This window comes from Scophthalmus maximus, chromosome 20 (assembly GCF_022379125.1).
Source record: "Scophthalmus maximus strain ysfricsl-2021 chromosome 20, ASM2237912v1, whole genome shotgun sequence".
Classification (NCBI taxonomy): domain Eukaryota; kingdom Metazoa; phylum Chordata; class Actinopteri; order Pleuronectiformes; family Scophthalmidae; genus Scophthalmus; species Scophthalmus maximus.
This window is the reverse complement of record NC_061534.1, coordinates 8,942,455-8,965,551: the sequence shown is the minus strand read 5'-3', so window position 1 is coordinate 8,965,551 and position 23,097 is coordinate 8,942,455. Positions and strand designations below refer to the sequence as shown.

Genomic DNA, 23,097 nt, shown 5'->3' with positions numbered 1-23,097 from the left:
TCTTGAGGTTCTGATTTCTGGACAATGAGTCCACAATAGATTAAACTGCAATTCAATTTATTTTATTTTTTTTGTGTGTAAAAATTCCCCCCCATCCTTTCTTATGTTTCTTCCGACCACCACACCGCATCTGCCGAAGGCAGCCAGGAGTCAGTGAGGCCTCTGTGCTACATTGGATTGTCCTCTACTTCACCCTGTTATAATCATAGCATATTTGATGGGTGTACATTGGCCATGTATGATTTGGCCAATGTCGATTCAACCCACATCTCTCCAGTTGATTTGTATTTAGCTGCAGTAAGTGGTCTGCGGGCAAAATCCCACCCCCCCGAATCTAAACTAAAATTTAATGTGCACATTAAATAAATAAACTGTCATTTTAGGTAGTTTTTAATCACATTGATGTATGAATAAGCATTCTTTCCTTTAAGTTTGGTTAAAAAAAAATATTTCAGGCTATAAAAGTCATGATGAGACTAACTCACAATTGGTTGAGTACGTGTTTCAGCGGGACCTCGATCAAGCATATCAGGAATGCTTTTGCTTCAATTTTGTTCAGCGGGAGGAAGTGGAGTCACGTCTTCCATCTTTATTAGAGCCTGACGAGTATATCGGTTGGCCGATATGAGCCTTTCACAGAAATATCTGTATACGTATTAATGTTCGCCAATATGAAAACTTATCTTATAGAAACCATATAGAAAGATGCGCATTCATGTTTACATTTTAAGTTTAAAAAACAAAAGGTGTTGTTGTCTTAATACAAGTTCTATATCTATCGTTGTATTTTTGTTTTCCTGTCAATTACAATAAAGTTTATGGTTAAACTGTAAAATATCATGCCTCAATAGTCATTGTCATGAAAGGCCTCATATATAGTCTGTGTGTGGAGCAGTCCGACAGGTATTGTTTAAAAACAATGTTGTAGTTTTGGTATATCAAAGTCAAAAAGAGGTTATGTCAAAAAAAGAAGAAGGGAGTAGGATAAGATTATTTATGTAAGTCTATGTGTAATACAGTATATTGATGTACAGGTGTGTAACTTCACACCGTCCTGTTCCCCCTTCACATGCATGTATGCCAGGCACACAAAAAAAACACGCACACAAGTGGAAAATACTAGAAATACACGGGAATGCTTGCTGTGTTGATCTGTATTATCGTTGAGGTTTTGGAACCAGGTGCAGCCAACCCAACCTCTGGAGAGCGGTGTTTCATTGCAATGCGCTGCATTTTTCAATGACAATAAATAAACATCAATTATCATACTTTCCTGAGGCTACTTCCCACAGCTGCCTGGTGACTGTTAGCTACTCAGTGGCCAAAAGCCCATGATGGTAGAAGAAAAAAGAAAAACACAAAATTCACTGATAACTGCTGACGATATCAACTCCACGTTCATCTATGTGCAAGGTGGTGAAACAGAAGCTGCAGAGCCTCATATATACAGTAAATAAAAGGTTGGATCCACAGCACAAACAGGCCGACTACACAGACTTGAATGATAAATACTTTTACTCTGGCAGTGACATTCTCCCCGACAAGCAAACAAACTCTGTTTTGACATCTTGTCCTGAGACCACAATCTTGGAAAGGAAAACCCGGTTTCTCCCGGGCCACAAAACAAAGAGCAGCTCCTCGCTCGTGTGGACTCATCTCGTCGGATCTGTTATGATTGACTGCATAATGGAACAACAGGATGAGGAAGGGGTCCATTACATCTCTGATGAAAACATGTTTCCTCTCTCCTAGCAACAGGGAAATAACTTAAACATATTGGCATCAATAATTGTGTTTTGGCAAGATAATATAAAACTGTTTTATTGGATTGTTTTTTTTCTGTACGTAACATTTCTAGCTATTGAATGAAATTATGTGTGACAGTGTGTGACTAATTTTATAACCGTAGCCAATCATGTAGATGTTATCTTTTTTGGACTTCAGCGTTTGTACAGGATGTCAATGTGTGATTCTAGTTTGAATAAACAATAGACATACTGTACTTCATTATCTAACCCTTGGAATCAGTGCAGACAGCAGATTACTGACTTTGGGTAAAGCTTATTACTGCGCAAACGTGAACTGTTCAGGCACTTTCTACATAGATATGTTAAAAAGGTAAATAAATGTAGTACTGTCGGTTATGTCTCTCAGGCAACATTGATATTAATACTGTTGTAAACAGGAAGCAGATTGTCTACTCTGCGGCCGGTTGCTAATAGAAAATACTACGAACGGGAAAAAACAATGGTGAAAAGAAAGAGCAGGGATTTCTTTTCTTGGACCAACGATGAGTTGAGTATAAGTGTTTACGATGTTTTTGCCTTCACCGCTGGTAGTCGAGTCGTGACTGCTAAAAACCAATGAGGAAGCGAGAGCGGCTGACAGCTTCATCGTTTTCCCAAACTCAGCCGTTCCTGCCCATCCATACTACAATGCTCCCACGGAGTTTTCAAACTAAAACGGGACCAGCAGCTTTTTCCAACGTATCCGTTCAAAGGAGTTTAAAACTACAACGGCGTAGTGTAGATGTAGGCTGTCAGATGCTGTCATGTTGAGTAACAGAGAGAATTCTACAAGTTAAAGATGACCCACGTAATACACAGTTAGGTCTTACCACAAACTCTGTGTCGCCGGATGAAAACATACAATTTCATCAGCAGCCAGCGTCCAAGACAAACGCCACAAGTGAAGCAAACTACAACCATTTATCATTTTTAATGAGGAGACCTGGTTGTTCAGTTGTCGTTTACATGTAGGGAGAAGAGGATGTTTGATGTTTCATTGTGCATCCATTATCCACTGTAGATTACATGCAGCTGCGGGACGGGGGCTATTTTGGGACTAAATTCCCACGATTAAAGAACAGAGGCCCTCGTCGCCTTTGATGTGGTGATGGAATGACAGGACATGCAAACCAGGCGGCGAGGTTTCTGTCAACATCTTTTACAGCCTGGAAAAGTGTGCGTGCTATTCGCCTCTGTTTGGGACTGACACCGAAGCTACTCCTCTTCACTCTTGGCTGCAGAAAATGTTCTGGGGTTCGGTAAAGCGCTCTGCTCAAATTTATGAGAAGGGATCACTCTTTATAACTTTTTTTATTATTCATCTTCTTAAAAATAAAATAAAACAAAGAGCCATTCCACATAACAACTTCATAGCCGAGTAAACAGATGTCGGAGAGTCAGTATTGTCTGTAAAAAAGTGTTACATTTGAGCTGTTTCTTAGTATTTGTTCAAAATATAGGAAAGGTGGATTTGCGTTTGTTGGACAGATATTATGACAACCTCTGTGGGAATCCTTCTTTGCTTTCATTGGAGAATGTATTAAGGAAAAAAAGGGGTTTAAGAGTTTTCATTTGAGGTGCTCCTGTTATTGCCAGATTACCTTAATACACTCAAGGGCCTCAGAATACCAGGTATCCCCTTTTGCTAATGGTAGGAGCAGAGGAGCAGGGGATGAACAGATAAAAAACCAAGGCTGAAGCCTGATATGATGACTTCCACAGACTCGGAGGTGTACACTGCACAGCCGGGAGGAACATGTGTAAACCGTTAATTTACGCTATCACTGCATAACAGAGAATTCAAGATGGTCTTTCATTTCTTCAGAGTGTGCCGTATAGCATTAATATGTAATACGGGAACATTCTAATGGGGTATTTAACTCTGCACCGGGGGCAGGATTTCCGGGCCATGGGCCCACAGTTTAGCTGTGACTTGACTTCAAGACAACTAATCTGCATTAAATGTGTTAAGTATGTAAAATATGATGCTACAGTGTAAACTGTAATATTGCTTTATCTTAAAATGAACTGGAACCACTAAGAATTCAATATCATGCTTGTCATTTCTAATTATAATGCAGATGACCTGATGCAGGGCATAAACCAATACTATCACGCAAGCAGCAGCGAGCTTAATCTAATTCCTTTTAACATTTCCAAACTGTCTGCAGGACCTCGGGGCCACAGCATCCGCTGGTGGCAGATCACAGAACTGTTTTAAATTAGCTCAACGGGAGCTCATCTGTTTTAAATGATGAAAAGGGCAAATTGGATAAAGCATAAATAAAACAAATATGGCAATCAGGCTTTGTATTGCTGCTGCACGTGGTTTTGACTGTGAAAATTATTTTCAAATGCACATTGTGCAAGTTCCTCCAGTGGGCTTTGATATACACAGGTCTTAAAGGCAAATCAAAATTCACAGATCATTTTGTAGAAGGTGGGCGCTCGTGTGCGCAGGCCGTTACCTTTGTAGAATGAGGCTGAGGTTGTCTGTACAGGCCTTAATCTTGTTCTGGGCCTCTAGGTGAGTCATGCTGTCGGTGGAAATGCCATTGATGGAAAGGATGAGGTCTCCGACACTCATCTTGGCTCGGACCGCCTTGCCTCCATCAGTCAGCTGCAATATAAACATGCAAATAAGAAAACACACTCCACACAGTTTTCCACATAGAATTTCATTTCACCAACTCTGCCTCTTAGAAGAGGAAGATACATTTTGTAAGGAGCAAAAGATTGACAAATGCCTTTTACTAATGTTTTTCTGTTTGTGTGTGTGTGTGTGTGTGTGTGTGTGTGTGTGTGTGTATACATTTTGAACTTTTGAGCATCACTCATTCTCACAAAATGAAAAAGAGAAAAATTCTGTGTAAGTACTTCAGTGTTGATTTATGTCCTGGAATCACAGAGCAGTGTTCTCTCCTTTCCGTTTCCCGTCTTATATAACCTTTGTCAGATAAGATAGGCATCTTATTCTCTTCACAACATGGGAGAGGATTCTACATCCACCGGGAGAAAAAAAATCCCATAATGCCCATAAAAAAAAGCCAAAAGCATTCCGTCAATGATGACTCACACTACCAAATGACCACTGACCACAAATTCAAACCACATGATTTTCCAAAGTTTGAATTATATTTCGATAAAAAACTGAGTGTATGCGGTAATGCAACCAGTCAAGTGTAATTATGAAAATGTGATAAATACGTTGCAAAACTTATTTAAACAAATGCAAATGTACATTTGTAATTTACACACTTATTAGATGCTGTGTTGTTAACTTTGAAAGAGGACGATTGCCACTGAGGACAGCTTCAGCACAACGGCATTTGGGAAATATAAATTCAGTTCTCCCATGGAATTTTCATGGGACACGTCCATTGCGTTGGCTGGGTCTCAGAAGGACATTCGGAGACTTGCAGCCACTCCAGGATTTTCTTTGCAGTGTCCTTCCTCTGGTATTGTGGTGCTGAAAGGTGCTGCTGAAGAGGTTATGTGTTTTTTTTCCCTTCAGGAACTTTATGTCCTGAACAGTAACATTTTTGTATGATCAGAGATATAAATATTTCCCTTCATGTTTAAAGCCCTTGTGTAATTGTCATTTCTCCATATATTTATTGTGAATTAAACCTTAACATGTGGAAAGAATAAAAGGTTTGTTTATTTTCCAAAGCAACTAAGATGTGGGGAAAAACCTAACAGTTTTAATATGGGAAAGGGAAAAGTAAAAGTCAGCCATTCTCCATTTTAGTACTTGGTAACACTGACTCAAGCTTAAAAGCTAAAAGCTGTTTGTCTACCAGTGAGCAGTATGGTTCGTCAACCCTTCTATTGCTTTCCACCAAGCTGAGACATGAATTTAACACGCTGGAAGCAACGTAATAAAACTATGACGATGGCATGACTCTCTACCAGGCGTGGCGATCGACCAGCGATTACACAAGGCTGTGCGAACCTTATCAATCTCTCAGCGCACACTGACGCACTGAAACCTGTACATAGTTACCTTAGTCTGGGAGGAGAGCGTTTTTGTGTGTGACTCCATCAAGAACTGGGATGTCAGATAATAGCTACATGCTTCACCTCTGCCGTCAAAGATTTTTAGCAATAAAATTGAAATGCATGCAAGCGACCTCTCGCGTTCCGGTCGTCTTCAGTGACACAGACTTCACAGTGACTTATCTGATATCCCCTACTCCCCACTCCTAAAGAATGTGTTCGGGTTTGGTAACTGCAAAGGAAATTTTTCTTTGGTTTAAAAAAAGGCAGCGACATAAACAATGTACCATTGTGTCGACCCCTCATACTGACAAACTAGGGGGGAAAGAGTGGGAGGGAGGGCGGGCGAGAAGGAATGAGGAAGTGACAAAGCGGCGGTGGCAGTGACCCGCACATTTCTCTCGGGTTGCGTTTTTCCCTGCGTCGTTATCAAGCACATCAGTAGGGGAAGTGTATAATGTGGAGCTGTGACTGATGTATGCATACCAACATCTGGGAGACTTATAGTGCATCCGCATGCTAAGTGCGACTCACAAAGGGCAGGGCACTCACTATACAGGCATGTACAAAGCCCCGACTGACTCACTTGCTCACTCGACGTCTGACGCGGACTCGCAGACACACCTGTCAGCGTTTACCGGGTCTGTCCTGACTCATTCCCCTTCAGTAAAATAACTCATTAGTCTTCAGTGCGGAGGCCAATAAAAGAAGAGTTGAAGCACTCTTCAGAGATCACCGGCATCTGCTGGCTCCCTCTCACTCCACTACGGAAATCTGTTTCTTTGCGCAGATACACGCGATTATTTAACGAGGCATGCAACGGCGGGTTGTTGCAACTCTGCCCAAAACCAAAACCACGTCAGCTTAACGTACAGCAATATACGGCGCAATCAATGCAAGACGGGAATTCAATACCACAATATATTACACAATGAAATAATATACGTCTTTAAGAAAGAATGCTAAAGACGCTTTATTAAAAAGGAGATACATTTTTTAAATGTTGATATGGTCTATTTTCTGTGTGATTGTGTCAATTGTGTTTGCTTTATATGTGTCAGAGGTGCAAGTGTTACAATAGTGTAACGAGTAGTGCGAGTTTGTGTTTTTATATTGCAACCTTGTAAACTGTGGACACAGAGGTCAAGAGCAGAGAAAAGCAGGTGAGGTTAGTTTTGAATGAACATATCCCTGGGACATGCCTCTCTATCCCTCAATGTCTCCCACTCCGGTCCTCTGTGTGTGTTCGTGTGTGTTAGAGAGAAAGAGAGAGTGTGAAAAGGACAAGCTCTCTCCTTGTAGGGATGTGAGAGGAGACCGTGCATAGCTCTGCACATGGCAATTCCTCAAACATGTACCATTTCTAGAGGTGAGGAGAGAAGAGGACCCTTGTGACGTTCTCAGAAAGATGTGTTTTGTGTGGTTAATGTTTGATTCGAGAGCACTTTATAAATCCCAACTTCTTTCACTCAAACGCTGTCTTACTCACATGGATACAAAACAAATACATGTTACAGTAGGAATCCCTGGAATCCGCAGTCTAAAAATATAAATCCAGAGAGGTCCGAGGCACTCATGACAGAGGGCAGATAAGTAATGAACAGGAACTTTGGCCGTGCTACACCAGGTCTCTCTCTAGATAGAGAGAGAGAGAGAGAGGGAGGATTGTTTATGCAATGTGCTTTTACCAAACACTGCCAACCACGTTGTGTTAAGTAATTTGTGCACTCAATCAAACATTTGTAAAGCACAAGTTGCTTATTTTAACTTTTCAAGGTTAAGTAAAAAGAAGTGGGAAAGGAGTTTCATGCAGCATGAATGAAAACAGCTCAATCAAAAGAGCTAAAGCAGGGTGCTGGAGGCCTTTGTGTTCGTTTTGGCAGATGAGAAGGACGTTTCTCAAATGAAAGGAGTGTCTCTCCAACTGCGATTACATGAATGGGATTCCAGCCACATAATGGTGTGGCTCCTGTGCTGCTGTGGTCCTCTCCACATGGCTGATTTCACTTCTGTGCAGTAACTGGTTGTTCCACACTACACATGTAGAGAGTGCCTCAATCTGCCCCTAAAATATAGCTTGAATGCAGCACATTGCGCAATACTTGGCGGATTCATCTGAGGGTTTATGGCGAAATGTATAGTACACTGGAGGTTAAAATTATTACCAAGCGCCAAGATTTATCTTTAGTAAAAATGTCTTTATGGAGGAATTCCCTCTCTGTCTGACTGTTAAGAGTTGGTTTTCTGGAGAAAGCCTGGTAAAAAAAGGAAGATTTTTATTGAGTCAATTCATAGCTATGTAATAGCACTATATGTGAATGGTTCATTTGGGATTTCTTCTTCTTCTTTCTTTTTTGTGTGTCTCCTCTTTTTCTTTTTCCCACATGGTTTGTATATGTAATACCAGGAGATGTCCTTTTGCAAATTGGGAGGGTCTTGTTTTCACAGAACGGGATGGTAAGAAAAAAAAAACAACACATGACACGTATGTGTAAGAAATTACTGTACAGAGAGACATGGTACCAAAAGCGCAGCAGCAGTCCTTTGCTTCCACGTGTATTCAATCCATCTGTTATACAGCTTCAAATTAAAAGAATCAGGCTCATTCTTAATACTGTTCAGGTGCAGATGTTTACTAATAAACATTAGTATGAGAACAGGACTTCTTTATGGGCAGATTATGTTTGGGGAAAATACTGCTTCATTAGGTAGTTGATATTACATTCGTATCACATATTTGTTTTTGACAAATAGTGCCTCTGCAAAGGAAGTATCTGTTCAGTGGCGACAACTGCAGCCAAAACTCCCGATACACTGGAATCTTTACTAAAGAGATAAAAGCTGCCGTTCTAAACCACTGAGTTTACAGTCCAGTGTTGCGACAAACATTTTCAATTTCGCACAACAGAAAAGGGGACAGCACTTATATTCACAGTAAAAAAACTGATAAATTTAAGGTAAGGTAACATGCTTAGGAGAACACGTTTAGTATCGTTGGGATACTAATCATGTTCCCTGCTGGTACGTTTGTAATTTCCTGTCTTCTGTGAAATGATGGAATAAGGAAGAGGGTTGTGGTCACTTCACATTTCAGAAGTCGTGTTACAGGAAGCTTCTTGTGGTGGGGGCTGCAGGCCTGTGAGACGCATGCCATGTCTGTGTAGAGTAGACTACCATAGAGGACCTTATATGGAAAAAGGCTTGGGCCTAGTATAATGTCCTCACGAAGCAACAGCAGATTGACTCACTCTTAGTATCTAATTAAAATAAGTTGCCTTCGACTGAACACTTCACACTTGCACAGCACCTGCAACACTTGGCACAAACTGTTTCGACGGTAAAACAAAAAAGTGAACAGAGAAGAGAGGCACACATTAATGGAGGAGACAGCAGTCGGAGAGGGGGACAAAAATGGCAAGTACTCTTTTCCTACGAGGCAAACATTCCAATTAAGCGCACTTGAACAGGGGTGGACTGGTGGTTGTCATGGTTTGACCCCTGTCTCTTACTACATCAATCGGGCTGCTGGAAAACAAGTGACGCCCAGCAGACCTACACAGGAGATCTTAGTCAAATCGCCATGACAACACAAACACAACAGCACAAAGCAGTATACCCACAATGAATACTGAATGTGCTTTAGTCAGGTCAGAAACACACCCGGCTGACTAGCGCAGCTTCAGCAGAGGATATTAAAGGGTTTTTAGACATTGCGGGGCTCGAGTCAAGCACCAGTCTCTAACTTCATCCATGGCTCAGTCAACCCTGCTGCAGATTTTATCCTGGGCTTTTTTTGGGGGCTTTCCACCAACACAAATGGCTAGTTAAGTTTCACCTACTGTCTGGATGGCAGTATAACTACACAGATATAAAAAGACTTGACCCAAAGGTTAAATTTAGCATTAGCAAAATATACTGTTTCATTAAAGACATCAAAAACACAGGCTCATTCAAAGGTATGACCACATTACTCATAAAGGCACTTCAATACTAATGGATACTTGGCATGGGGAGATGATGATTTTCACTTTCAGTGAGGCTAATAAACGAGTCAGACGTGCAACGTGAGAGTTGCGCAAAGCACTTCACAGCGCTTTATTTCATGGGTTTCCCGCTATCAAGCATGAGTGTCTAACGCCGTTATCGCTGTCACACAGCAGTAATTGTAGGTTGCAGTTAAAGCTGCAACCATGAAGTCGGCAGGGTTTTTTTTTGTGCCTTCGAATTTATACCATATGGGCTCGTTCCGTTTTAAAGGGGCAAACCCGTCTCAAGAGGAGACAAAGTGGATTCCATCAAAAAGGAAAATAGAGTGAGTGATCTAAATCAAAATCAAGTGATAGCTTAGTTATTCTTTATAACCCTGCCATATAGCATTGTGGAGATTGAAAGCAGATGCCTCAATACAACTCTAGACAGACACCAGAGAGAGAGAGGGAGCTCAGCCTGGGATCAAACACATAGTGCAGATGACATTTTTCTACTGAACCCATATGTAACCTGAACACATCTTTAGGACCCTGCATTAAATCACAGATTATTAGATTATTATTCGTGAAGCTGATAAAACACTGGATAGATTTAAATGGTTTCTATTAAATTTCACTTTACATGTTAAAATGTTCAGGAGATTTAATACAAGAGACAGATTAAGAAATGCAGACAAAGACTTTGGCAGACACGCAGCGCCGACCGCGGGCTATCTGTCTCGCCGATTTCATGAAACGCCAGTGGAGTTTTTCTCCGCTTGATCTTTATTTTTTCTGGATCCGAGCTGAACCAAATGTTGCGGTTCAATGTCAAACAGCGCAGGCCTCATAATTCTTTATGCATAAAAGCTTTACAATATGCAAACTTGTTATGCTACAATGATAAACGCTACACTATCTTTTTGATGTGTTATACCACTAAATAATAGCACATTCTGAGCAGAGACAAAACTTGAAGTGTGAAATTATAATTCTATATTCTGCAGTAGCTAAATATCACTATGTGGTTATCCTAACTTGTTGCTCTGCAAATCTAAATTGATGAGCTTGAAGTAGCTTCACCATATAAAAACAATACAGGTGGTTGCATGAAAAGAACACATGTGGAGATACAGAGGCCACAGTGCAAACACAGAGCTAAAGTTAGCTTATGTAATGTTCTCTCAAAGGATCACATGCCAATGAAACAGCAAACAAAAGGACACGAGGACAAGAAGGGGAAGCAAGGGGTCGATGGAAAAAGAGGGAAAAAAACTTCACAGTTTTTGACCTCAAACTGACCCACAGCAGCCAGACAATGATAGACACAGACATGCATATTACAGTGATGTTTTTTACAGATTTTACCACCTATCATAAGCAATGCTTCAAAAGTGCCCCCACTCAAATCAATAGAATTTGTCAGTGAAAGCCTTTCCATGTGGAAGTCTGTGAAGAAATTCCCCCCCAAAAAGGAGCTGGGACAACCGCAAACAACAAGGATGGAAAGAGTCTGGAGGAACAGACACCCACACACATAATGTACATAACTGGGTCCTTCCTCCATTAGACGTCCGTTGGGTGGTCTCTTATTTTTTTTAACTATCAGTTGCTTTGTCAAACATTTAATCTAAGACGCAGAATTAACATTCAATAAACAAATAAAATGTGAATTCACTCACAGATCATTCTAGTTTTCAGCACACAGTTTACAGCTATCCAATTCAACGTCCCCGCAATAAACTATTCATGGGGAGAGTTTCACATCATTAGAGAAGTGTTGATTGTCGAGTTGACCTTGTGCATTTTGGGAAGTATTACTATTTACACTGTGACACCAAACTCAATATCACACAATACATATTTATGGTACAGTATGTAGTCCAACTCATATTTTATTTTGTGTTATTTTAACTGTCAGATGTTCCTAAAAAAAGGCATGAGGAGAACAGGCTGTGGTCGTCTTGTCCTGAGCACCCGGCCTAAAATTATGTATATAATCTTTGTATCAGTTACATATGGAAGTCATATGTGGAGTCATTACATCATTATTCCACAGCAAATTTTAAGCAAAACAAATATAAGCTTTAATGTGATACAGTACCAAGAGATGCTTATTCTTCACTGCAAAGTCTATTTAACATTGTTGGTGTCTAATGAACCTTAAAATGGGCCTGTGGTCAACTCAATTTTCTACTAATTCATTTAATGGCAGAGCTGAAGTAATGGCTAAACTGTTGGCAGATGTTTGCATACATATAAACATATACACAATCTACTGACTAACCCAAATGCAGTCAGTGTAACTAGATACAGTCGCCATTGCTGATGATTTAATGGAAAAATTATCCGTCATATTTAGGAAAATTGCATGTAAACGAATGGATACGTAACATTTTCAGCTTCACAACAACAGCCTGGATTGTGTTGGAGAATTCTGGCATAAATAGTCCGTAGGAAGAAATTTCCCTGACATCTGGAAAATGACAAGATATTACTGACCATGGTCACAGGAATGAGACTGACCAAATAATGTGAGAGTCATGTTGCCTCGGTCGGCCATTCATGTGGCGCGCTCCAGGCCACTTGTGACTCAACACAGGGCTGCTGGTGGACACAGGCGGCAGTCAACACTTTTATGGTCCAGAGCTACCCGCAACCATAACCAACGCAAATAAAAAAGAGCGACTACCGCATGACATGCACTTGTGATTTTAATAGAAAGTTTCTGTCAGGTTTTTCTTTTGATACCGTACCCGACTCACCCGTCAAATTTCTCTTCAAACTCTCTTTATACAATGAAAACATGACGCCGTCAAATTTCTCTTCAAACTCTCTTCATACAATAAAAACATGACGCGGAAAATATCACAGTCAGGGGTCAGGTACCCATGTGCATTGAATACTTCTGATGATAAATCATTTTTGATTGGTGATTTTTACACATTTGGCATGTGCATATAGCGCCATATGTAATTTAAATGTACTTTCCCATGAAGATAAATACATACTAAAGTCCATGTAAAAGTAGGATAAGGTTCCTCTAGTGGGCCCTTGGGAATTTGAATGTGAAACTGCATTTTGCTTATTTCGTTTTCTTTTGCACCTTTGGAAAGGCCCGGAGGGTTTCTATTTTCAAACATTTTTTATATTTCAAGGTGCTCTGACATCTAATCAGGTGACGAGTGATTGGGTCCTTCATGCATGTATTGTTTTTTGAGATATGATGACAAGATGTGTACCGACAGCCACACGCCACTACGGCACGTCCTAGGTAACATTATTGTTATCATAGTGCCGTGGCATAAAAATAGTCCCAACAGCTATGCTGGCCTTTTCAGAAAACTTTGAACTATGTCCTAACACACATTGACATATTTCTACTTGCGAGAAGCCTCTTCTCTTCTCAGCACGTAACTTTGGAAATGTTGTAACTGATCCTGCCAACAAATAAACACTGAGTCGCTGACCTTGGTCATGACAGTGAGATTACAATTACATAACAGTAAGCAGTTAGAAGGGAATAACACTGCTCGTTCTGCAGCAGTCATTTTCAAAGCACAGACCACACTGGTAGAAGACAAGCTGCCTTCTTCTAATCCTGTTTGACAAGGAGCGTGTTGGTATAATTGAGACACTTCAGATACCCATTGGCTAGAATAGATTGCGTCTTGACAGACCAACTCCACTGCACAACCCTTAAATGTATGCAACAATCTGCGTTTCACACAGGACATCCTTGCACTGTGAACAGACCCACTGTTACTAGAGGCTGAGGATGGACCTGTTGGATACACAGGCCTATTTTTTGTGTAACAGTGGCCCTTCCAGCAGCCTCCCCCCCCCCCCAGCTCAGGCCTCAAGAGAACCTAGTCATCCCACTCGGAATTTATGTGGCCCAAAGTCCCAGATAGCTATTACAGAACCACTGTGCCTTCCTAGAGTTTCATTCTAATGGGCTGTTTAAGGACAGGTTCTGACGCTTCCACTGCATACGCAGTACACATTGTCTCCCAGTGCCTCACATCAGGACTAATGCCAGGGAGAAAGGCCAGGACACCATCCCTCATCTGAATGACCAAAGTGACAGAAGCCGTTAACAGCTTCTGGCTTAATCCTCCAAATATATCCTGACAGGCTGTCAGATAAATTCATGGAAGTTTTGAAGTGACAGATGTGGTGGTCAGAGTCCAGTTATGTAACATTATTATGACAATAGTCACAGCCTTGACGGTGGATAGTGTCAAAACCGTAGAGGGGGGCCTGAGTAACAAGGGCTGTGACCTGTTAAGAGAAGGTGTCTAAATCCAGCAATGAGTGTCACACAGGGGATGAATGGCACATGTACTTCTTCACCGACTGGGAAATGGCATAGAGAGCATGAATAGCATTCCTCAGAGGTGACTGTCATGGAGCGAAGGGTACGTGAGCTGTGTTCTTGAGTGTGTGTGTGTGTGTGTGTGTGTGTGTGTATCTGTGTGTGTGTGTGGGGGGGGGGGGTTCACTCACCCGAGAGATGGTGAGGGGCAGACAGAAGTCCTTCCCACCTTGCAGTCTGAAGCCCCAGGGGGCAGGGCCAGCCAGGGAGACACTGTAGCTGCTGCTCATGATTCACCTACAGACAGAGCAACACATATTTTACTGTGCATGAATCCATATTTATAAGGACTCTCTTTTTAACCGAGAGACAGACTCCACACAGAAGATAGAACAAATATTCCAACACAAGAGAGAATACAAACGGAAGGATGTAATAACAGGAGTGAAGAGACTGGTTTGCAGCCTAAACTGACATTAAGAAAAGATTACTATTTTCAAGGAAGGGCACTGGAAATAATAATCAACTTGCTAATAAAACACTAAAGAATGTTTTGCTCTTTCCGGTTTATCGTACAATATATCACCACATATGTTCTACAGATAGACTATACTGTCAAAACTTCTATGGCTTCCTTGAATTTGATCATACTGGAATTATTAACCCAAACAAAGAAGTAAGAGATAATCTATAATGAGGCGAGAGCTGCAGGATTCAACACGCAACAGGAAGTCAAGGAACCACCCGGTGAGATAGCGTTAAAATCTTTTAAGGCGCACCTCTGAAATGATTACCCAGCAACATCACATAACAACATAATAATGACCACATAACAAAAAATGTTAGATAAAAGAAGTGAGGGAAAAGTCAGAAATATGTGTAATACATAAACACTGATAATCCATTGTTGACCTGTAAAGAATCTCAGATCAGAGACGCTGCATCTCAACTACTGAAAAATATGCCCAAATAAAACCTACCCAGACTGACACAATCAATATTCTTGAAAAGAAATAGAATATGAAAATGAGAATAGGGAGCTACTGACGGCATGCCGGTTGTTGATGAATAGTGGCATAGTTTTACACATATGCAAAGGAAACAAAATATAATTTATCCTGTTGTTTGGGATTAAACAAACAAACCAGAGGCGAGGAAACTATTTTGAAAATTAGGAGTTGGAAGGCAGAGTATTTTTCCTAAAGGCAAATGTTAGGTTTTCATCTTCGCAGATAAGACATGATCTATACTGAGTGGTCGGTCCTGTGCAAGAATCATCAATCAAACTCATTTCTAGGGGTTGAGAATAGTTAAAAAAAATGTTTTAGAGGTTGAAACTTGATATATAATGACCACTATCTATTAATCATCTTGCTTAAGCTTCCATTATATTCCATAATGTAACAGAGTGAGCTCTGGGCTTTCCTCAAGACAACTGTGGCGCTGCTCCGCCTGCATGGGGACGGAGCAAAGACAAGGCAACACCCTGGACGTCTGGAGACTTGTTAGAGCTCAGCATCACTTCACTGCCAGCTCTGAGTTTCACTGCAGGGCAGCTTTGCCTTGCATTGACACAACTGGCAAAAGGCTAAATGCACCGTCACCTACATTACCTCATGGGAGGATATACAAATACCAAAACCCTGATTATACTGAAGTGCATGTAAATGAAATAGACAGTTCCAAAAGTGAGACACAGAAAAGACTATTTGGGGGCCGTAAAAGAGTTCATGCACTGTTGACTTTCACTGGTTTAAGCCCTGCCTGTCATGCATTCCTTTTCCCATGAAAAAAAATTGGAGCTGCAAGGCTATTTATTGGACGCGAGACTGAAGGTCCAGTGCAGTCACATGTTGAGATTTAGCGCATTATCGAAATCATTAGGTTGATGACTGAGGAAATTGGTATAACATGTTTGCAGAATACGCTTTACTTTTTAGTGAGAGGGAGAGATTTTTTTTTTGATTTTTAAAAAACAATGTTTATTAAGATTTACCAGAGAACAACAATGGTCCTCTATGAAAAGAAAAAAAAACACACAGAGAAAGAGGGAGGGAGAGAGAGAGAGAGAGAGAGAGAGAGAGAGAGAGAGTCTGGTGTGGGTTTGTGTTGCCTCTGTGCACATGGCTAAGAAAAACCACAGATCATGTGGAAATACATTATCTCACCTTTGCCCTGCCCCCCAACATAAAGAATGAATGTTGACATAGAAACATGACATCAAAGGCTCGCCCATGAGTATGTCATACTGTACACTGCAATTATAAGGAAACGGAGAGAGAATGCAGAAGCAAAGCCAAATCTGACTTTGAAGAGATGGATGAATTGTTAGTCGTTACAGGAACTTGCTTGTAAAGCAACCGAGACAAAGACACCAAAGAATTTGATAGCTTTGATGATGTGATTCAAAGATGTGGTATTTCGGCTGAACAAAATTGGAAAAGATGGTGAAGTGGATTGGAGGTGAATTGATAAGAGTAAATGTTTACATTTTATATGAAAAATAAATTTCTTTTTATTTTAAGTTATTTTATAATAAAGTTTTTCTACTTCCTAATATCATTATCGGCCTGCCCCAAAAAACATTGGTTGGGCTCTTTCCTTTGGTGCTAAAATTGAAGGTTTAATCTGTAATGATCTGATGACACGAGATTGATTATGTTCTCTTATTTTCTGGCTTTAGTGAACTTTATCCCGTAAAGAGCGTAATCTCATGGCCCGAGGAACATGTGTGAATGTGACTTCTCAAATTTAAGAAACACTGAGAAGTGCAGAGAAAACCTACATTCCCAATGAGCATTTCATGAATAATAACACCTTGTAATCCCAGAGACATGTCATTCTGAGATTGTAAATCACGCTATACCGTCAAACATTCCCTCAGGGATACAAGCACCACCTGCTGTAGCGTGTCACCTGGTCAGTTGTACGAGACACAAATCAAACCGGAGGGTCTGCCTGGCCTGCACGCCGTCTCATCATCATCACGCCCGGAGGGGAAGAGGCTCTTTAAAGCGGAGAAGCCATAAAAGTGTGTGGGGAGGAGGGGAGAAGAAGTAAAACTCACATGTGAAAGTGATAGGGAGGAGATGAACACCTGGAAAGCCAAGGGTACAAACAGCTCCACTATTTATGCTATGCACTTTCACAATCAAGCTTATACACCCAAACACACACATGCAGGATATGCAAGTCTATAATAAGACAGAAACCAATTGGAGACAGCTGTCTCCCTCTTCAAGGTGACCTCGAGTTGAGCTAAGCCACGGCACTTATTTTTAGGGAAAATTAAAAGGCCTGAACTGATATATATTTTCCACTTGCCACGCTCTCATTGCCTAAGAAACATCCTTAAATTATATACAGTAAAAACACTGTTTAGAACGTGTGAATACACATTTATACACGTTAATATTGAAGCTTCTTTCAGAGTCAATGCAGCCAAATGCAGCAACACTAATCAGCAAAGCCAAAGTCATGAAAGCTGCTAGTGCCATAACCACAAAATGAGGAACTCAACCACAACAAGCTTCATGCAAGCCTACACCATTCAACTGGCAATGCTGACAGGAGTGACACAAGACACAATGGACGCAAATACTGTAGATTTTATACAAAAGTCACGGCCAGAGGACATGTTGCCATTGTTAAACCAACAGCCCCAGAGGAACAGACAGCATTGAATCGCTGTGCCACAACTATGCTCACAACAGATCCCTTCAGTATTCGGTTTCACAGCCAACTAAGACGTCTCGGTAAAAGGTGGCGGGCAAATAGCGGAAATTTGGATCACGCCGTCTCCAGTCATGCCAGACCCGCATATCACTGCATTTCTGCTCCTAATATGGAGAAAAACTAACGCACGTCTCATCTCGTGTCACTGCTTGTTTTGCAATCCCTAATGATATTGTGTGCAGACACACCTTGATTTTCCCAAACAAAGGAAAACAGTTTGGGCTCTGCACAAAAATTTTATCAGCAGCACCCACATCGACCCCCTTTTTTCTGGGCCATTTAGAGCGTGATGCTGGTTATTTTTCCTGTCGGGCCTTATCTTTCAAGTTCCTGTCATAGTGGTGATTTTATTGCCCTGATTATTTCAGCACTTTCACACCAAGAGCAAGATTAAAACACAATCCTTTCAGCACAGCACGAATGAGAACTGCTGACCAAGTCACCGGCTCAGACATGCCAATGCTATATAGATATTTTAACTTTCTAACTTTATTAGTAGGTAGACAATCCAAATAATCTGTTACTGAATTCAACTGTTAGATTAACAGTAAATGTGACCTGGCAGTTGGAAATATGACAGATTTCTTTTGGACATTTTAACTCCCCCTCAATGGCGAAAAGCTTTCGTAATTGGAAAATAAAGCGCAGGTCAACAGAGTTGAACGTGGCAGTGGGTACGTCATGCTCATTTCACAACGCTTCAGCAGACAATATTGGCGGTGACATCATCGTCAACAGGACATGTTGACTCACAGAGTGAAGTCAGTTCTCACAATGTGCCTTACCTGCTGTAACCGTCCATGACAGTGAAGGCGCGTTGGAATCACGCTGAAGCCATATCATTTGTCTTCATAAAACCCACCTCTATAATTCATGTGAGCGGATGACTAAAATATTTGCCATGCTTGTTAAATTACACCACCTTGAAACCATCTCGTCAGTGTGACAACTTGTTCCAGCCTGACTTTATGGGATGCTTATTATTTTTTCTTTTGTACACAGGCGTTTGGTTTAAAGGAACAGTCGTCCCCATGTGTTCTTGTCACAAATGACAAAACCTTGCTATTAGAAAAAAATCATACATTTCAACTTAATCACCTCAAGTGTCTCATTTCAAAGAGTAATGGTCACAACCATTAAATACAATGACTTCTACTTCTACTGATAATCTCGGGTTTCAGCTCCAGATGTAGTCATGTAGACAGATCAATAAATTACCAGGTTTTAATTGCAGCACACATTCTTCTCCAGGAAACGGAACATTCATTCCTATGCCCTCCTCATTTCTCCCCCCCCATAACAATTTTACCCCATTTTTTTTTAAATTTTTTGTTATTTTTTTGCTGATTAAAAAAATGTTAAGTGTAACAAAACGTGTGACAGTCGGGGGCAGCAGGCCTGTGACAACTCGCGTATCTTAGTCAAACAAGATAGAGACAGGAGAGTTTGTAACAGGATCGTAACATAACGCAGTTGAAACCCCCTCGGTCAGGTGTTGCTGCTGTGCAGGACTCACCTCGCGTGTGGACCCGGGGCTGGTGTACGGAGAGAGGCGGAGAGAGAGAGAGAGAGAGAGGAGCGTGGCTCGGGTCCGTCGGTTGTCAGTGTCGAAGTGAAGTGGAGGGAGCGGAATTGAAACTTCCGCATATAAGCCAGCCCCGTGTGTATGTGCGCGCGTGTGCGTGTGCGCGTGCGCGCGTGTGTATTTGCGCGCGCGCGTGTGTGTGTGTGTGTGTGTGTACGTGCGCGTGCCGGTGGGAGGAAGGGAGGGGTTCACCGCCCAGGCAGCGTGAGAGGGGCTTGTCCGGTGGCGACAGACAGCGCGGCGGGGCAGGCACAGGCTCGTCAGACACTCGATAGGACGGCACAGGTGAGTTGAAGTGGAGGACGCCCCACTGTACCTTATGAAAATGTAGCTGAGCTCGAACTGCTGATGAGAGCAGCGATAAAAAAAAACAAAAAACCCGCTCGCGATATCGCCTATGAGGGAACCGGTAAAAACCCTCCGAACTGTTGCCCTTCATCTTGACTTTGGTGTAATTAAGAAGCTGAACTCGGCAAAAAAAAGAGCCACGACATTTTGTCAGACGGTCCCCTTGCATTGTTTTATATATATATTTTTTCGACCACATTTTTACAGCTTTGACTGCATTTTCCCCCCTGAATAATGTCGCACAATTACACGTATATGTCCCGGGCGGAACTATGCAATTTATTGCGATTTTGTTGTGGGTGGGGGGGACGGACAAATATGGCTGCCGGAAGTGAAGGAATTCTATTTTGTATTAGATAAAATAGAAGAACGTTTTACGTAGATATAAGGCTAATTGACTTATTTGGGATCAGTGGATGTTTTTTAAACATTAAAAATTGGTTTTTGGATGGATTGTTTTAAACCCAAAGTCATTTTAATGCTGGATATATGCCCGTCACTAATGTAAATAGTAAACGGAATGTATTATATAGTGCTTTTTTGGGGGGGGCTTATCATCCACCCAAAGCGCTTTACAGTACAAGTCACATTTACTCATTCATACAGTGCTTTTATATGTAGCGCTTTTTTCTAACAGACATCATTGATATGCTCTCGGACAGCCGTCGGTTGCAATTTAGGGTAAAGTGTCTTGCTCAAGGACACTTCAGAATGTGTTGGGACCAGCCAGGGATCGAACCATCGACCTTCCGGTTAGTGGACGATCCTCTCAATCCTGAGCCCCAGCCGCCCACGTGACAGCTGGATTTATCTCACTAACTGTGTGCATAAACAGTGAAGAGTGGCCATTTCACAAATAATAGTCTGCTGATTCCATCTGTGGATTGAGAACTCCCTGCACGATATTGTCCAGAGGTCTACTTTAAATGTCTCTGTATTTGATCTTTAAAAAAAAAGCTCTCACTTTGTGATATCAAAATGAAGAGTTAAAATGCTCTCATTGGTATTTTTGAGTCAAAGGAAAGTGACGTAAATCAAGACAGGGAGCAATTTGTTAGCGGTCATGAATAGCCCTATATTAAGGAAATATTTGCGTGATGCGAGGAAAGAAATATTTAAACACGTGACAGGGCATCGACTTGCCTTGTTGCATGAATGGGCCATTCTTTCCACTGCATACCTCCTAAATGCCTCCCGTGCAGGCTACAGGTCAGACGAGTTAAATGACCTAGTCTTAAAGTCTTTTAAACAACCGGCAGATGTCAGTGTATTTGTTCGCGAAAAACCCCCCGAACAAATGTTGATAGCATGTGAAATAAGACACAACAATATTTTGTGCCTTTTGTTCTTTCCCCCTGTAAAGCCTAGTTTTGTTACATTATCACTCCTTTATCAATCGTTAATTCATTTAATAATGATTATACTGTTACTGTGATATGGCAGTGACAGAAAAGCAGGTTGCAGTGTTTACTCGGTTTCGTGTGGCATGGTGTTGGTATGCTCTCTAGTGGTCAGAGAAGAAAGTGCCTGCTCAAGAGTTGATGCACTTTGGATTTGAAGGCGCTATACAATTAATGGCCCGGGGGTAGGAAGTTTATTGTTTATCCTGCCTTCCTCTATAAGTTGGCAGGTCCACAACTAAACGTGTGTCACTCACTTTGCCTTGTTTCTTGTCTAACTAGACATTGCATAGAGACTGAGGCTGAGGTTTTTATGAAGCCAACTCAATGCAATATAGTTAACAAAAAAGCCTTAATGAAAAGTGTGAGCCCTGACAATTGAAAGTTTAAAAAAATCAGTGCTGATACTCAGTGATTGTACACTTTTTTTGTACCAGTATTTTCCACATGCCTGTTTTCACTATGCTTTCTTTCTGGTCTCTCATGTATTTTGTTGCTATAACTTCACTGAGATTTGGCCCCCAAGTCATTGGTCACTAGAGATAAGTAGTAGATAAGATACTGTATGACTCCAAATGTTCAAGTATCATTTTAAAAAGTAAGATGAGATCAGGTTTTCACTCAGTGTGCTGTGGACATTTGTTGACCCCTTGACCTTTCTTCTAGCACCACCAATTGGGTGCAAGGAACTAGATAGATAGAACGCTAGTGGGCAGATTGACATTGGAAATATTGAGCACATTTAGTCTATCCAGAGGATGTGAGTGTTTCTTATGAACTATAGTAGTTTCTTATTTACTTGCCTTGTTGGCTGTTGAAAGTGAAGCCAAGCAGGTTAGGCAGCAGTTAAGAGGTTTGTCATTCTCAACAACCTATTAGACGACAACTCTGGACATTTTTCATGTTACACAAATTTAAAATAACACTGCATATTTATTTGGTCGACAAATGACCTTCAATTCATCAGTATCAATATAATATGACTATAATCCACAGTTTCAAACAGGAGTGGGCATACTTGAGTTTTTTCACATAATTTTGTGGAAAAAGCATTCCAAGCTGTGAGTCAATGTGTCTTGCTACTCATTTCTTACTTAATATGACTGATTGTTACTTTGTCTCACTGTCTATTTCAACTCTCTTGAAGTGCATCCATTTTTTTTTTTTGGACTGTGATAAGCAACTTTGTTAAACAGACACTAATTGATCCACTGCATGTTACATGCAGAAAAATTGCCTCTTACTGTTCAAAGTCGCTGGAGCCAGATGCTGTTAGATATTTGTACTGTGCTTTATAGGTCAGCACATGTCAATATATGGATACAGACAGATGGGAATACCAGCAGCAAAATCCCCCTGTGCTATATGCTATTGAACCACTGAAGTGTGTTAGTCTTTTATGTACGGCTGCAGCACATACAGTACCTTTGGTTCATCTTTACATAACTGGATAAGCAAACCGCTCAAGAAAACCTGGAATGAATGTTCAAAGAGAGTTCAAAAAGCCTTTCTGGGTGTTTGAATCTGAAGGAAGAACACATTTAAAGTGTCTCGAGATAAATGCCCTCGGCAACTGTACCGTGTGATTACATGGGCATTCTAGTAAAAAGGGGAAATGACGCCGCGACCCCCCTGCTCATAGAGTTATATTTTCATCAGATCCATATAATTATGCACTTCTGTGATCATGGTGTCTCAGATGAACACAGCACATGCATTATATCTGAAGTGTCCTGGTTAGTGCAGGATGCCGTCCCCTTCTCCTCCTCCCCTCTATCTTCATCTCTGTTTACTATGCCGTTCCAATTATGTCTGCAAAACTGCTGACAACCAATGGAAATAAGTGGAATTTGGTGGTTAAAAAAGAATTTGAAGAAAATCAGTCCAGCTCTTCACAGAACTTGTGAGGGGATTTGCAAATAGTTATAGCAACATGCCATATTTGTTTGACAGGCTC

General features: G+C 41.1%; 2 protein-coding genes across 5 annotated transcripts in view; one reads left to right on the top strand and one right to left on the bottom strand.

Annotated features, from left to right (window-relative positions):
- pdlim5b (PDZ and LIM domain 5b) overlaps positions 1–19,474 on the bottom strand; it is a 36,112-nt gene extending 16,638 nt beyond the window's left edge. For all 3 annotated transcript variants that reach the window (XM_035607772.2, XM_035607773.2, XM_035607774.2), the window contains exons 1-3: positions 19,324–19,474; positions 14,264–14,369; positions 4,256–4,407 (exon numbers count right to left, since the gene is read on the bottom strand). In XM_035607772.2, coding sequence (XP_035463665.1) covers positions 4,256–4,407; positions 14,264–14,362 — 251 coding nt within the window. In that variant the 5' untranslated portion in view covers positions 14,363–14,369; positions 19,324–19,474. The remainder of the gene's footprint in view (positions 1–4,255; positions 4,408–14,263; positions 14,370–19,323) is intronic.
- Positions 19,475–19,542: 68 nt separating this feature from the next.
- gdnfa (glial cell derived neurotrophic factor a) overlaps positions 19,543–23,097 on the top strand; it is a 38,315-nt gene continuing 34,760 nt past the window's right edge. Inside the window, exon 1 of one of the 2 annotated variants that reach the window (XM_035607784.2) lies at positions 19,543–19,677. The gene's annotated coding sequence lies outside the window, so the exon portion shown is untranslated. The remainder of the gene's footprint in view (positions 19,678–23,097) is intronic. The other variant, XM_035607786.2, reaches the window with a different exon arrangement.